This window comes from Cinclus cinclus, chromosome 3 (genome assembly GCF_963662255.1).
Source record: "Cinclus cinclus chromosome 3, bCinCin1.1, whole genome shotgun sequence".
NCBI lineage: Eukaryota > Metazoa > Chordata > Aves > Passeriformes > Cinclidae > Cinclus > Cinclus cinclus.
In genome coordinates this window covers 76805221-76820690 of record NC_085048.1, presented here as the reverse complement: position 1 = coordinate 76820690, position 15470 = coordinate 76805221, and the positions used below count along the sequence as shown (strand labels likewise).

General features: G+C 36.3%; 1 protein-coding gene across 1 annotated transcript in view; it reads left to right on the top strand.

The window, feature by feature from the left end:
- TTC27 (tetratricopeptide repeat domain 27) overlaps positions 1–15470 on the top strand; it is a 112902-nt gene that overhangs the window by 85137 nt on the left and 12295 nt on the right. The window contains exons 13-16 of the mRNA XM_062489184.1: positions 3575–3802; positions 8384–8482; positions 10129–10181; positions 14106–14271. Coding sequence (XP_062345168.1) covers positions 3575–3802; positions 8384–8482; positions 10129–10181; positions 14106–14271 — 546 coding nt within the window. The remainder of the gene's footprint in view (positions 1–3574; positions 3803–8383; positions 8483–10128; positions 10182–14105; positions 14272–15470) is intronic.

Here is a 15470-nt window from a genome sequence, read left to right as displayed (position 1 = left end):
GGCCTTTCTCCCTTGCAGGAATTCTGTAACATGGTAGGTCTGCTGACCTTTGATAGATTAGTGAGATCTGCCATTTGGCATCCAATGGATATTCCATCTTACAACAGCCTGTATTCAGCTCTACCTCCATTCCATCATCTCATGAGAGTATACAGCATGATACAGTCTGGTTTTAGACCAACATACCCCAGCAAGACACCTTCTACAGGGTTATTTTTCTTGTCTTGCATGACACAGATACCTCAAAACATTTGAGTGAAGAAGCACTATTATGGCAAGATCTCAAAAGCCCACCTTTAAAGCCAGGTATGGCTTCCCAGATGTGAAGCAAGACTGCACTGATGAGCACATGAGCTCATTCAAGAACTTGATTAATTTCCACTGTATATAGTAACAGAAGTTAGAAGGCAGATAAGTACTCCTGTACATGGTTAGAAAGCTAAGAAGGAGGAGTAAATGTCTCACCCAAGGTCTTGCATGAAATAACAGGGAAGATGAAATGAAAACCAAAGAGTCTTTTTCCTTTTCTCTCAGGGCCTTTTTCTATGCTCCTCTGTTCTGCTTCTTCATGCCACTTCTCTGTTTGACAAGCAAATTATGTGAAAGAAGAAAATTGAAGGCATTTTAGGAAATAAATTGAACTAGCAAAGGAATGAGTTGTAAAATAATAGGGCTGGTAGATCAGTGAATAGGGTCTTTTAGGAAATATATAAAATAAAAACATGAGAAAGCATGCATGGGATGGCAAGTGGAAGTTTAGGGTTGGGAAGCCAGATGCTGGATGAATCTTGAACTTGGTGTCCAGGAGTCTGTGTAGTGAGTAATGAAGAGGCCCCACCTTTTGTTTAAACTAGGCCCCTCTTTACTGATTGGAGATTTTTGTGAATTGTTGCTTGTTTAATTCCCATACTACTCATAGTAGTTCAGAAGGCAACATAAGAGCCTAAATCTTTGTTGTATTTAAATCAAGTGACTTTTGAAGTGAGTACTGAATTTCATCCACTCTGGTGCAGATTGTGCTGTGAAAAAACATTGTTGTTTTAAATGCACTTGATTCAGTCAGTGAGGGTTATACAGCTTCTTTTTTTTAAAAGATATATTTTACTTTATAATTTTCATATCAAATGTTATTAATTTTAGTTATAACTTTTAGTTATAAACATGCTTATTAATAGTTAGTATGCATTTAATGGGTAATAATAAATCTCTACTAGCTAAATTTCTTTTATATATGTTAACGCACTGTGTTAAAAACTAGGAGAAAGGCTTTTTCTTCCATCCCCCCACCTTCTGCCAACCCAATCCTAGGCAAAATGAGAAATCCAGTTTTAGAGTATTATTTAGTTTTCTAGAAGGCAGATATTTTGATAACACAGGGGTTTTCTTCTAGTTTGATCTTTTTACTGGCCTTTATTAGGTAATAAAAATGTTTGCAACATGCCAAAGAGGTGATCAGATAGCTAATCAGATGAAGAAAAGACTCAGACTTCTGCTTATTTAATTCTCTGGTTTATCTATGTGCTGAAGTATTTATGTTGGCAATGAATTCTTGTAAACTTAGACCAGAACATGATGTTTTTGTGCTCTTTTATGTGAAATATCATTAGTGATTAGTCTCTCTAATTAGTCTCTCTAGTCTAGGCATTGCCACAGGATAGCAATCTGAGCTTGGGAGTGCCCTGAAGAGGAAGTGGTGAAGAAGCAGTTTGCCATGCACTTTTCACCTTGTATCTACTTATACAGCAATATTTCAATCTTGTTTCTTTATCTGAATGGGAAAAAAACCCCCACCTTATTCTTTAGTGTCTAATGTGGTTACTGCAAAAATGAAGCACTCAGCTCTCTCTGCTCTAGAAGAGAAAAATCCTCTTTAATGTCTGTTATTAATAAATTATAGCAACTAATGGAGGGAGTTAAGAGGAAGTAAACTGCACTTTAACCAAATCCCTGGAATCCAGGCTGAATGGGGCTTTGATTAACCTGGTCTCAAGCAAAGTGTCCCTGCTTATGGGGAGGGTGCTGGAGCTAGATGATATTCAAATTCCCTTTCAAACTAAACCACTCTATGATTCTGTAAGTCTTCTAGTCTTCTAGTTAGGCGAGATTTTTCTAGTGCTTTGGCTGAGCTAATTCTAAATGTTGAATTATAGTTTCTTTGGCTTTTTTAAGAGAATTGCTTCACAGCCCCTTAAAAACACTTGCCATCAAGTTATTTTCCTAATATTTATCCACCAATTTTCTTCTTAATGGGATTCTATTTTTGCTACTTTTAAGATTCTTCTAGAAATCTAAACCCTTCTTCGCACTTGTGCACTTCAAATATTTGTAGACTTTACTGTTGCATTACAAAAATAATAGTAAGAATGAGATACTAAAGTTGCTGTGCATTAAATATTTCAAAACGAAGTAAATCAGCCATTTTTCTAAAGATGATTTTAAGATAGATTTGATGAATCTTACTAATTGGAGTAAAAGGCTTTGCTTCTTTAAAGATTGTCTGAAGGTTGAAGAAAGCAATTCTTACACAAGAAAAGCAGTATTAATTTAGATATAGAGGTGATGTCAGATTTCCTTTTAGGTAAATGAGCTATGATAGAAGAATGACTGGAGTTACAATGTCAAACTTTAATTCTGTGGCAGGCTGTATGGGATCTTTCTTGATTTAGATAGTTCAAGTGGATCTTTTCTAAGAGAAAAATTATACTGATGTGAATTGTGTATGTTACATTTTTGCAGTGGGGGACTGAGGTAATAGTTCAGTCTGAACAACAGATCATCTATCCAGTGTATTTACCTTTTCAAAAAGCCACAGAAAGCAGAGTATCTCTTGTTTAAAAAGAAACAATAGTTTTATTGTTAGAGCAAAGATAGTGGCCGTGGGAAAAATAGCTTTTGAAAGTTAGTTACAGCCCATAATAGCTGTCTGGAAGACACAGCTTGTGTCTTCTTTTCATAAAGCTGTATATATTTTGAATATATTTTATTTCAAACATTTGGATAAATTTACAATTTCTGCATTTTACATAAAAGCATGGCATTTCCACATCTGACAGTATGAAAGTCCATGTGTCTTCAGACATAAGAGTGGAAATAGTAATTTTCAGAAAAGAGCAATTAGAGAAAAGGGAAGGAGTGTAATTGCAATAGTACTTACTAGGACATATGAATGAATTTCTAGGACTGCAGATACCTTGATGCTGCTGATACTGTGCCGTGAATTAGCTGTAGGTTTGATGTCCAGGACTGATCTTTGTTCTTGGGACAGAATACAGACCTAAGATGTAAAGAAAGGAGTAAGCTGCTTCTTGTTTTTATGGTTTAATTTTCCTTGTTGTGTTAAATTAAAAGGCACCATATTAGGCTCAAGTATTTTACAAACATCAGTTTGCAACCAGATTCTTACTAGACTTTATCTTTGATGCTGTGTTGGATGAAGATACCGTTTCCTCACTAGCCCTACTTCTTAATCTTCAGCTGATGATTGCAAGGTGCTAAAGCAGTATTTGTTCAGGTAGGTAATTAACTGAAAAAAAATAGTCTCGTTATGTGTTGATTTCTCTTTGCTCTTTAACAGGCGGAAGAAATACTCAGGCGGGAGTTAGAGAAGAAGGAAACACCAGGATTGTACTGTTTGCTTGGTGACGTTCTTAAAGACCACCAGTATTATGACAAGGCCTGGGAGCTTTCCAGGCACCGCAGCGCCCGTGCCCAGCGCTCCAAAGGCCTCCTCCATCTCCGCAACCGGGAATTCAGGGAATGTGTGGAGTGCTTTGAACGTTCAGTACAGATCAACCCTATGCAGGTTGGGAAATAATGCACATATGGCTTTGGTTTTAGTTCATGTGTTCAGTTTTGAATGATGGCACCTTTTAAAAAGATAGTTCTGGGCACAGTTGTCAAAATAACAGTTTATATTATTATTCTTAGCAAAATTTTCACCATGTACTTGGAAGACTGGCTAGAAATGGTAGTATGAAATGAAGACATCCTTTTGCATCCAGGTCTTTGCATGCAGGTAGATCTTTGCCTGTAGAGCTCTTTCAAAGAAATTTCAAAGAGATGAAGCCACTGCAAATTAATAATTACCATCAAATAAATTATGGGCAAGGTATAAAGCAAAACAGTTACAAGAAGACTTCAGATGATAAAGAAAGTATCCCTTTGCCCTGTCTGAATATGCCCTGGCTTTGAGTTACAAACTCTGGTGTCTGTATTTCACAGAACTGTTTTTCAGGTGTTCTGGTCTGTCTTGTTCTGGAGTCACTGAGAAGCACGGTGTTACACTTGTGATGACAGTAGCTTCTATTACAACAGTGCATCAAAACTGAAACCAAAGTGAAAAAAGTTCTCTTGATGAGGCTGGTTGCTCTTGCTGATCTTTGCAAGCTATTCTGCAGACAGCTTTTGTAATCTTGTTTCAGTTTCTCAGCCACTACATCCCATCCCAATAAGGTTCACCCTGTGGAAGGTCTCAAGAAGTTAAAAAAGCTTTGTGGTTGTTCATTTATATAAATTGGGCTCCTTATAGCCATTTCTTGGTCCATACAAAACCAGGGTATTCCTCCTCCTTGCCCCTCAAAGGTCATTGCTGAAGCTGCTGTTTTAAGTTCTGTGTGACTAACTGGACTTTTGCTTTAGAAAAATTTTAAAGGCCTCCAGCCTTTCAAGTCATTTTCCTGAAGCTCTTTTGTATTTTGCTGACATACTTTATTCTAATGAATCAGAGTCCTATTTTTATTCAAATGAACTCCAGATAGCTTATAAACATATTTAGGATGGAAAGCAAAATGACTAAAAATGCCAGCGAAATATATATTACTCAGATAGGAATTTTATTTAAATCAAGAGGACTTCCAGATAATAAAGGGCTTCAGAAGATGGCCTACAGGCCTCAAAACGGAGAAATATTCTGCTGAAATGCTTTTTTATTTTGTCTCCTATCCAAAGGAAGTTTAGAATGAAAGGAAATCCAAGAAAAATAGGCCAGTCCATATAGGAAAGTGAACATTTCCTCCTCTTGTTGCTTAGGAAGCTCTTTTAAGATTCAGTTGAATTGTTTCAAACAAACAGATTGAGCAGCTAGATAGTGCAGATTGACTTAACTGTCTTCTAAATTCTGTCTCTATTCTGTGACTACAGAAATGAATTGTTTCCTATTCCAGGGCATCTTGTGGGTGAAAAGCAGAATGGAAATTTATTCTAAATAAAAGGACTTTAACACAAGGAAAATATTAATTAATTAATTAACTTGTTGCCAGAATTGTTAATAATTAATCAGGTAAACAAGGACTCCATGTTACAAAGAAATTCTAATTTTTTTGTGGTCATTAGAAACCTTTCTGAAGGAAGAGATTTTTAGACTGCATCAACTGATTCCTCAAATTATGTAACAGATAAAATCATTCTCTTGCAACCCTCCTTTAATTTTGTGTACTTTTTAGCCAACTAAAAATGTGGCTGAGATCATGGAGGTTAGGTGTTTGCTGTATAAGCCAATTACTCTGTCAGTCTTTGGGGAATCCACAAAGAAATGAAAACTTTGCAGTTCAAATATACCTGAAACTCGTGTTCATTAGCACTGCTGCTCACAGAATTGTTCTAGTACACAACTGTGGATGACAGATGTATTTCTCTTGTACTTTCACTATGAGCATCATCCAAGGCTTGACAGATAAGTCCAGAGGTCAGAGAGCTCCCACAGTCAGTTCTCCAGTGGTGAAAGTCTGCCCAAGTTTAGAAGTGAGACTGTTATGCCGCACATGCTGTGACTGTTTTTTCTCTCACCCTTTACAGAAGCACTGTTTAACTTGTATCCTGAGCTATAAAGTTGGAATCAACCTTCAATTTCATACTTGATTGCTCCTGTCTCTGCCCCCGCTTTTCCTGTTACTGACCTAAAAAGAAGATAAAGGGGAGTTAATGTGATAGCATTCATGTGGCAGTGCTGGTAGACAAAAGAGCCTTAAAAAATTAGATTGACTATATGGTTATTTACTATTAGGATTGCCCTCTGAAATTTGAGAAATATAGTTTTCTCTTCATGTGGAGTTTCTTCCTTGATGAGTTGAGGAATTTATGAATCATGAAAGTGACAGGTTGACCGTGCTCAAAAGTAGGTTTTCATGTTTGCCCAGGCCAGATGTAGTTGCTAATTCGGTCTTCACCTATTTATCCACATGCTCCAGGGATGGGCCATCCACTTAGACCCACATAAACAAAAGAGTATCTTTATTGTCAAACTTGTTCAGTTCTTTTCTCAGTATGATGAAGATTGCCCACCAGGCTGCTAGGTCTGACAAAGATAAGTATCATGTGTTTGTATTCTGAGATCTGAGCTTTGAAGCAGATTAACTATAAATTTTGTAACAGTCAAGTCAGGAGCAGATATGAGTTGGGTTTCAAAGGTACGGAAATGAGTTAGAAGTGGACACAACTCATTTTCTGAATGAGTAAGAATGTTTGGTAGAGTTTGGAATTAGCCTGTAAAGGTAAAAGCTCCTTGCATATGAATCAACAGTGTTATCCTCAACCCTGTAAAATCCCTGATTAAAAAACAAAAAGCTTTTTAAGGTAATTTTTTGTGTTTAAATATTCATTATTCTTTCCTAAGGAGAACCTGAGTTATCAGAGTTAGCTGCTGCAGAACTAGTATCCAAAACACTAGAGAATATAGATATTAAACAGACACCTCAGGAAATAATATGTTGTTGTGCTGCAATATGGAGTTAATCCTGCTGTTTTTCCTCTTCCCCACTTCTTTACCTCTCAAAAAACCTCCCAAGAAAAGCTTTTTTTTTTTTTCTTCCTTGGCATTTAGATTGGAGAAATGGCTGAGTTTATTGCTGCAGGGTAGTACTACCTGGACTGATTTTGCAGCACCTTATAAAATGTCCTGTTTGGTTTTGTTTTGACTGCATGCATTTAAAAAGCATAATGTTGTCAGAAAATGTTCTGTTAGTGTACTTAGGGTTTACTAATTTTCTGAATTATGGTACTTTTATAAAAGGTAATATTGGTTAACTTGCCACTCTTTGAAAATTACCCAAATCAGGAACTTGCTGTTGGAGAGCTATGAAATTTTCTTTTGCTGAAATTGATGCCGTTATCTGATACTATTTAGAGTAGAACAGACTATTTCAGTTGGAAGGGACCTACAATGATCACCTGGTCCAATTGCCTGACCAGTTCAGGGCTGACCAAGTTAAAGCACATATTTAAGGGCATAGTCCACATGCCTGTTAAACACTTGACAGCTTTGGGGCATCAGCCACATCTTGGAAAATTTGTTCCAGTGTCTAACCACCCTCTAGGTGAAGGAATGCTTCCTAATGTCCAGTCTAAACCTCCCCTGCTACAACTTTGTACCATTCTCATGCATCATACCACTGTTCATAGCTCTGTGTGAGCCAGCAATGAGCCCTGGCAGCCAAGAGGGCGGTGCATCCTGGGATGCATCAAACACAGCAAACCAGCAGGTCAAAAGAGAGGGTTATCCTGCTGTCTGCAGTTCTCACCTTGAGTATTGTATGCTGTTCTGGGCCCCACAATTTAAGAAGGATGTGAAGATCCTTGAAAGCATCCAGAGGAGATTTACAAAGCTGGAAAAAGGCCTGACTGGAAGGTGTTCTCAGGAACATCCTGAGAGGAGCAGGCTTTTCTAATTTGGAGAAAAGGAAGTTGAGATGTGACCTCATTGCTCTCTACAGCTCCCTCAGAAGAGGGAATGTAGAAAGAAGGTGCTGAGCTCTCCTCCCTGGTTGAATCTGTATTGATGAGAGGTATTTGGTTGTAACAACTAAAGGGTTTAAATACAAGATTGCTGGACTGGTAAAGTTCCACTCTCTGTGCGAGGCATTGTTTAACTACATTTCTGTCTCTGAACATTGTGATCGAAACTTGAGAAGTTCAATGTTCTGACAAGTAGAAAGAGCTGTAATTTTGAACTGTTCCTGTTTGGTCATTTGAGATGTTTTTTGTAAGATGTGATTACCTTGAAAAACATTCCCTAATGTTTATCATTTGACCTAATTGTAATAGTATAAAGCAAATGGGGATTTTTCACAAATTAAAGCAAAATATGCAAACCTCTAAATAGCTATCACTTTGTTCTGTAAATGTAAATGGACTATTAAAGAGCACTTGGCAAATGAATAAGTGGTCTTCATGCAGTCAACACCTTTATTTATCCATATTTATTAAAATTGTAAACCTAAAGTTTTTCTCTAATCAATGTACTGGATATTATTTTTTCCAGTACAATACTATTATAGCTGAAGATGGATAAAAATCAGCAAGAGTTGTTTGTTTGTTCTCCCAAGCCTAATTATTTATTTTGTGCTGAAAAATCCATGTATATAGGTAACCATTATTTTTTTCTCTCCAGCTAGGCGTATGGTTTTCCTTGGGCTGTGCATACATTGCTTTAGAAGGCTACGAAGGTGCTGCCAAAGCATTTCAGCGCTGTGTGACATTGGAACCAGATGTATGTACTTTTGAACAAATTTTTCAGATGGCTTATCTAAAAGCAGCAAGGATGTTTTCATTATAAACAAGCAAAGCAATAATGAAAAACTTGTTTAAACCTTAGCCCTTTGAATAAATTGAGCTTGTTCATGAAGGATATATATTTGTCATAAGGCATCATAAAAATACTTATCCAGTACTTAACTTTGTCCAAGTATGAGTGTGTGAATGTTATAATATATTTGAAAAATTCCTTTATGCTTGCACACATTTCTAAAATAGACAAAAGGGAATGACAAAACTGTGAGGAGAGCTAAAAAAAGAGATAAAAATTATATTAAAATATTTAGTCTTCTAAGTAATCAAACTCTCCTAAAAAAAAGAAAAGTCAAGTTCATGTATGAAAAGTAAATTGAAACTATATTTCAGGAGCACAGGGAGAATGGAGCTTAGCCATTTTTTCAGGATGCAGGGCATGCATGTGTACAATACTGTCGTTTGAATGTGTGTTCAGACAGTGATGGTGCCAGCTGAATTACCTGAGGAGTACGCTGACAATACTTTTGCCAGAAGGCCTGACTGTCAGCTTGTTGCTTGCTTAAAGTTAATGTCATCTACTAAAAAGAAACTCTTTATATTCATTCTCTTGGAGAAAAGAATGAAAAAGCAGTAAGAGGTAGCAGGGTATTCTTTTTTCTTTATTATAAAAGGCAATAACTTCCTTAGGGGAAAAAATGTTCATACAGACAGCAATGGAATTCTTACTTTATATGTTGTTTTGTTGTTGTTCAGTGCAATAAATTTACTTCCAAGTCGATTCTAAAACTGGGTTCACTTGTCTCTCTGGGGCCTGTATTTAACTGTATTCATATGACCAAGCCAGCTGACTTCTCAATGGGTTAAGTGGTGGGTTTTTTATGAGTAAAAGGTGCTGGACTGGCTCTCGGTTGGAAGCAAAACCTGTCTTTATACATCTGCAGCTGTAGCAATGTAGTGACCATTTTCATGAATTAAGTCTCAGAAAGGTTTCCCAGCATGAGTTAAATGCTCCTTAAGCCTCAGGATAGCTTTCAGTACCAGAGTAATTTCCTTGCAGTGCTGAGACACTATTCTTCAATCATTTCCAGTTGTCACTTTGCTGAATTCAGTGATAAGGCTTTACATTTACAGCAGTGTCAGGCGAAGGGCAGGAATCATCTCTGCACATTTCTGCTGGTTTTATCTGAGATGCCTTTGGGAACATCAGATAATGTATGTCCAGTAACAGAGAGTAGTGCAGGTTAAGTAGCTTCCAGCTAGTGAGAAGTGATGAGCTGCTGGGAGCACTGACCTTTCCAGCTATTCCAGCTAGATCCTAGAAGAGGTGCCTATATACAGCTGAGAGTGAAGGCAAGAGCTGACTTAGTGTATTGCAAACACGAGGCAGTTAATTGATATTTATATACCTGATTGTTGCTGAAGTAGTCAAATATTTATCTATTTCAATTTTAATGTAATAATTTGTATTTCAATGTCATATTTTCACTGCCATGTAGAAGCTATGTGTCAATATGTGTGATTAGCAAAATTAATGATGTTTGGCAGTAGTTTCACTTTTGTGTTTTTATCAAGTAAGCACAATGTAAGGGAATAAATGTTTTGGTACTTCTCCTTTTATCATTCCAGAATGCTGAAGCCTGGAACAATTTATCAACTGCTTATATCAGATTAAAACAGAAGTAAGTACTTCAAAAGAATTAGAAGATATTGATTCCAAAACAAGTAACTGGTTTCCTTTTATTAACATTGAGTTTTTTTTATTATTGTAAGGTGCTTAACTCATATTTTGTAATTCATAGCCCTTCAGTTCTCTCTCCCAGGTTGAATCACTGCTAACTATTTTTTTTTAGAGGAAATAATTTTGTAACCTTTATACAAGTAGCAGCCTCTCTACACTTCTTTCTTGTTAGAAGTATTTATGATGTAGTAAGTACAATCAGTGCAAAATATTCATAATAAAGATGAATAATAAAAACTACTTTGACCATGAAGTTAAGAAGATAGGTCAGTTTCAAGCAAATGGTGTATTCAGATCAATGTAATTTCATAGAATATTATCCTCAGTAGGTTTAAGGGAAGAGCAGATGGAAATCTGCGCACATGCTACCTGGCTTATTCTTTTCCCTCAAAACTAACGATTCATACAAGAAGCTTTGGCCTAAGTGGACTGCCACTCTTATTTTGTATTTTGTATTTCAACAGAATGTAATAAAAGTTTACCTGGAAGAATTTAATATTTAAGAATTTTCGCATTATAACTTGTCACCAAAGCATGAAACAAAATAATGAGATAAATTATTGTTTAAAACCTTACTTGAAATCTGACATCAATTTATATGGTTATGTAGTCAGGAGGCAAAGTAAAAAAAAGAAATAATAATGAGTTTGCATAAAAGAGTAAATTTATCAACATATGTAGGAAAAGTGAGAAGTAATATGGATTTAGAAGATAGATATGTCAATAGGAGCAGGAGGGAGGAGAAAATGAAGTGTTAGAATAACTACACAAGGCTAAAAAGTAATAGAAAGCAAGAGCTTGTTTTAACTTTTCAGTAGTTTTTTCTGACTTCAGCAGTGCCTTGAGTCTGTGAAATTCACGTGGTACTTGCTCCTTCTTTTCCATACAACTCTAAATGTCAGATGCTCAGTGTACTGGCTTATGCTTGTTTCATAAAAGTATTCTTAATCAAAATCGTTTTCTGTCTTTCTCGGCTAGAAGGCTGAGAAGCTACTGAGTGATTTGTTTCAGTTTACTGTTCGAATTTTATTATTCTTAACCTACTCTTGTGATCTAATATGCCAAGTACATACAAAATTTGTAACCTATTTGATATGGTAGCAACTGAGCTTTTATTTCCATAGGAATCGTGAGACAGGAGTCAGTGTACAGTAAATTTTAAGTATTACCTGCTGATAGCCGAGTGTAGCCTGCACTTGCTGTGGAATAGCAACTTCTTTGATTATTTATGTAGTCACTTATAAGTCAAGACTGTGTGAGCTAATTTAACTCTCTCAAAACGGAGAATATCTAAAGCAGTTCACTTGAATAATTTGTGTGGGGATACACAAATTCTTACTTTTCAAGCCTGCCAGAAGAGAAAAAAATTAAGTGGCGTGAGGATTTAAAAATAGGAAAACAAAAGTAAGATATTTCAGTTAATAGTTTTCTTTCACTCCCTCAAAAAAAAAAAAAATAAAAAACCAGCTTTACTCCAACCAGGCTTTTAATTCAGGCCCACTCATAGATTGTGGATTTGGCCAAGGCTTGGCAAAGTCTCACATAACAGACAAATATACATACATAAATTTTTTTGAAAAGTGTATTCAAGCAATTTGCTAACACCTAAAGGACAGGGGTTTTGTTGATTTTTGGGGTTGTTTGCTTTTTAAGACTCCATAAGTTTTATGTATTCTGAATTTCCTTCAGAAAAATTAATTGTGATGAAAACAGACTCCATGCTTTGGTTTACCAGAAAAGCTACTCTGTGTGCCAGGAGGTCTATGAAATGTAGGTCTCAGATTTCCCAGAACAAACTGGGACTGGCCCTCTGTCCTTCATGTGAAAGATTCCTGGTTTCCAAGACCAGATAATGCATTTTTACTACCTACTGTTTCCTGTCCAAGTATGAATTTACTTAACTGGTTAAGGATACTCCATTATTATGTAACTGGTTAAATACACAGGGGTTTTTTTGGTTTGTTTTTTTTTGTTTTGTTTTGTTTTTTGGGTTTTTTTTGTTTATTTGGGTTTTTTGGGTTGTTTGTTGTTTTGGTTTTTTTTTTTTTTTTAGAATCTAGAGGATATTACATAGCAAGAGTGATGATTTGTGGAACACTATTTCCATTCCATCCCTTTGGTGTCTTGACTACATTCCAGATTTCTATTTTACTGGTATCTGCCATCCTGATAACTTAGTAATTTTCAGGAAGATGGGGAAGATGATACAGGCAAACCCTGTGGGTGTTGAAGAGCAGTTGCAGAAACAATACACGAGTCATGCAGAACACCTTCCAATCTGTCAGAGAGCTGTGGCAGATCCCAACTTCCATTGTAGCAATATCCATAGAGCGAGCAGGACTGTGTTCTTTTCTAATTTAATCTAGTAAAATCGGGGTCTGAAATCCCTTAGTGAGATTGTTAACAGTGGAGAAAACTCAACTGTGTGTACATTTGTTCATCAGCATCACATCAATGTATCAGAAGAAAGAGAAAAGTGGAGTGGACGTGGGAAATCCTGCATGTGGAGTGTTCTGCTCTAGCTATGCCAATTGACCTGTTCTCCTTAAATAATTTTGCTTTATCAGTCCACTCTGTGTGTATTTGATGACTCTTAGTATCATGGCCTTAGATTGGCAGTTATTTATGTTTTTCCATGACCAAGCTATTTCAAACTTAAAATGGCCTGATCAACTACTTTGATATTACATTGTCTTGGCTGGGATGTTGACACTCTCTTTGACCCTCTTTTTGAAACTCGGCCAACAGTTTCTTTGGGCTGTCTTTCTTTAGAGAAAGCACTTTTAACAGCTTACTCAAGCAATATAGAGCAAGTGAACTGCATCTTTTGACAAAAGGCCATCTTTATATGATATTTATTAAGAAGAGATGTATTGTTATGCCTTACCATAGAAGATTTTTTTTACCAGGCTAGGAAAGCTCCATTTCAAGTCTTAATTTAAAGGAGCTCATTCCTTTGTGGTTTTTTACATATCATGACTATCCAGCTGAGAATGTACTTCAGTCTCTTTGAAAGAGCTGTGTCATTCCATTTCTCTAGCAGAGCTATTTTAAAGTTTCAAATTTTTTGCAACTTTTGGTAGTATGTTTAAGGCTTTAAACAGTAAGCTCCCAAACCTTAACACATACTTCAGATGGCATTTTCTTGTCAGAGGATGTCATTACTGCTCTCCTTTGGTAAGGTCAAGAGATGCCTGCAGTGGATGCATATGAAAAACTAAAGATGCTTTGTAACTTGATGATGTTTTTATAGGAATTGTGCTGTCCACCCTTATTCCATAACACTTTCTCTTGTAGGTATGAGATGGATCAGATTGGAGAAGGACACTAGTAGTGTTGAACAGTTGAAAACTGTGGGCTTCTGTGCAATGGATATGCATGTTTGCCATGTGCAAATGTTTAAAATAAACCACAAAAAGCTGTCAAGTAACCTTCCTCAGTGTGATTAAATAAGTCAATACCATTCTGCATCTGACATGAACTGGGTGGTTTTTAATTTTTTAATGTGTGTTACAACTGCAGCATGAATAAGGTTGTTTTCTCATGGTTCCAGTCAAAAATTTGGAAACGAAAATATTGATGTGGATGGCAAATCTTTGCAAAAAAGATAATTATGAGAGCTAAGAAAAGTTTTACCTAGTTTGAACTACAGAGTGTACTGTTGTGTATGAACTAATACAAAAAGAGTTTGCAAGAGAGATCAAGGAATTACCAGTATTGTAAAATACGAGCAATAGCTTTTGCATCGTACTGTGTTCTAAATGTGGTTTTTTAAATAAGCAGTTTTTTAGTTGATGCTATGCCAACTGATTTTAGTGTAGAAATCTTCTGTAATAATCTCTGTTATTCTTTTATTATTGATTAGGATCAAAGCATTTCGAACCCTCCAAGAAGCTCTCAAGTGCAACTATGAGCACTGGCAAATATGGGAGAACTATCTTCTCACCAGTACAGATGTAGGAGAGTTTTCAGAAGCAGTTAAAGCTTACCACCGGCTCATGGACTTAAAAGAAAAGTACAAGGATACACAGGTAGAGAAATTTTCATCTTTAGTCATCCTATATTGTAGGAGCGATGGTGAGGTTGGACGGTTGGGATGGACAGAGACAAGACATCTCTGAAGCCAGGTCTTGGAACTTGTGGTTTATTGCAAAGGACGTGGGTGAAAGGGCCCTGCTTGGAGCTGCCAGCCACAGCTCGGAACAGGCCCAAGAGAGCAAGAGTAAGAAGAAGGCTGAGAGAGTAAGAGTAAAGAGCTAAGAAAGTAAGAGCAATAGTAAAAGGAAGGGCAAGAGACTGAGGTTCCCGTTACAATACAATAAATCTTCTGTGTTGAATATTCTAATTTTCACTAACCAATCTAATACAAGACACAAATCCTATAGCATTTACATACAGACTATAAGAATCATTACGTTACCATACTGTGTTATATATTAAACCCTAAAAACTACTCTTTGGACCCCTTCTGCCAAGCTAGTAGGGTCTTCTCTGACTCATGGACCTGTCTGCAAGCAGAGGGAATTGTTCAATCAAGAGGGGACTACTTTTAGCTGGCCATACTATTGTTTTCTAGTGGTTCAGTAACTAAGGTTTGGTATCTCAAAGATGGCTTTCATTTCAATCTTGCTTATAGTTTCCATATTCTCAAAATCTTTTGCCAGGCAATCATATTTATAAGGTTTTCCTGATTCATCTTCCCCAACACTATATGTTCACTAATTTTTGCTTGGAGACAGACAGGTTGCTGATAGCTGCTGATAGTGGTATCAGTAATTATAGTGCATGTGCTAATGAAGTTATGTAGGCAAGTGATTTAAGTTTGGAGATTTGGACTCTAAGAATAAAAAATTAAAATAAAACAGGACAAAACTGAAAAACTTTGCATCCAGATTGAATCAGACTGTGATAGGACACACATGAGCCTTGCAGTTATAAGACCTATTTTTATTTTTATGTAAAATGCAGTGCATAATCCTATCTTTCCATATTGTTCCTGCATATCTTGGTATGAGAAATAATAGAAATTATTTTCTTGAAAGAAAGGGAAGTTTTTCCCATGTGTTGGAAAATTCTACAAATAAGCTTTTGAAAGTAAACTGAATGCATTACGATCATAATACTGATTCTTAATAACCGGAACAAAGAAAAATAGAAGAGTTCTTTTGCTCATCTTTCACTACAGTTCAGTTAAGTTCAGTTAAATTTGGTGTTTGTAAATGTATGCTCT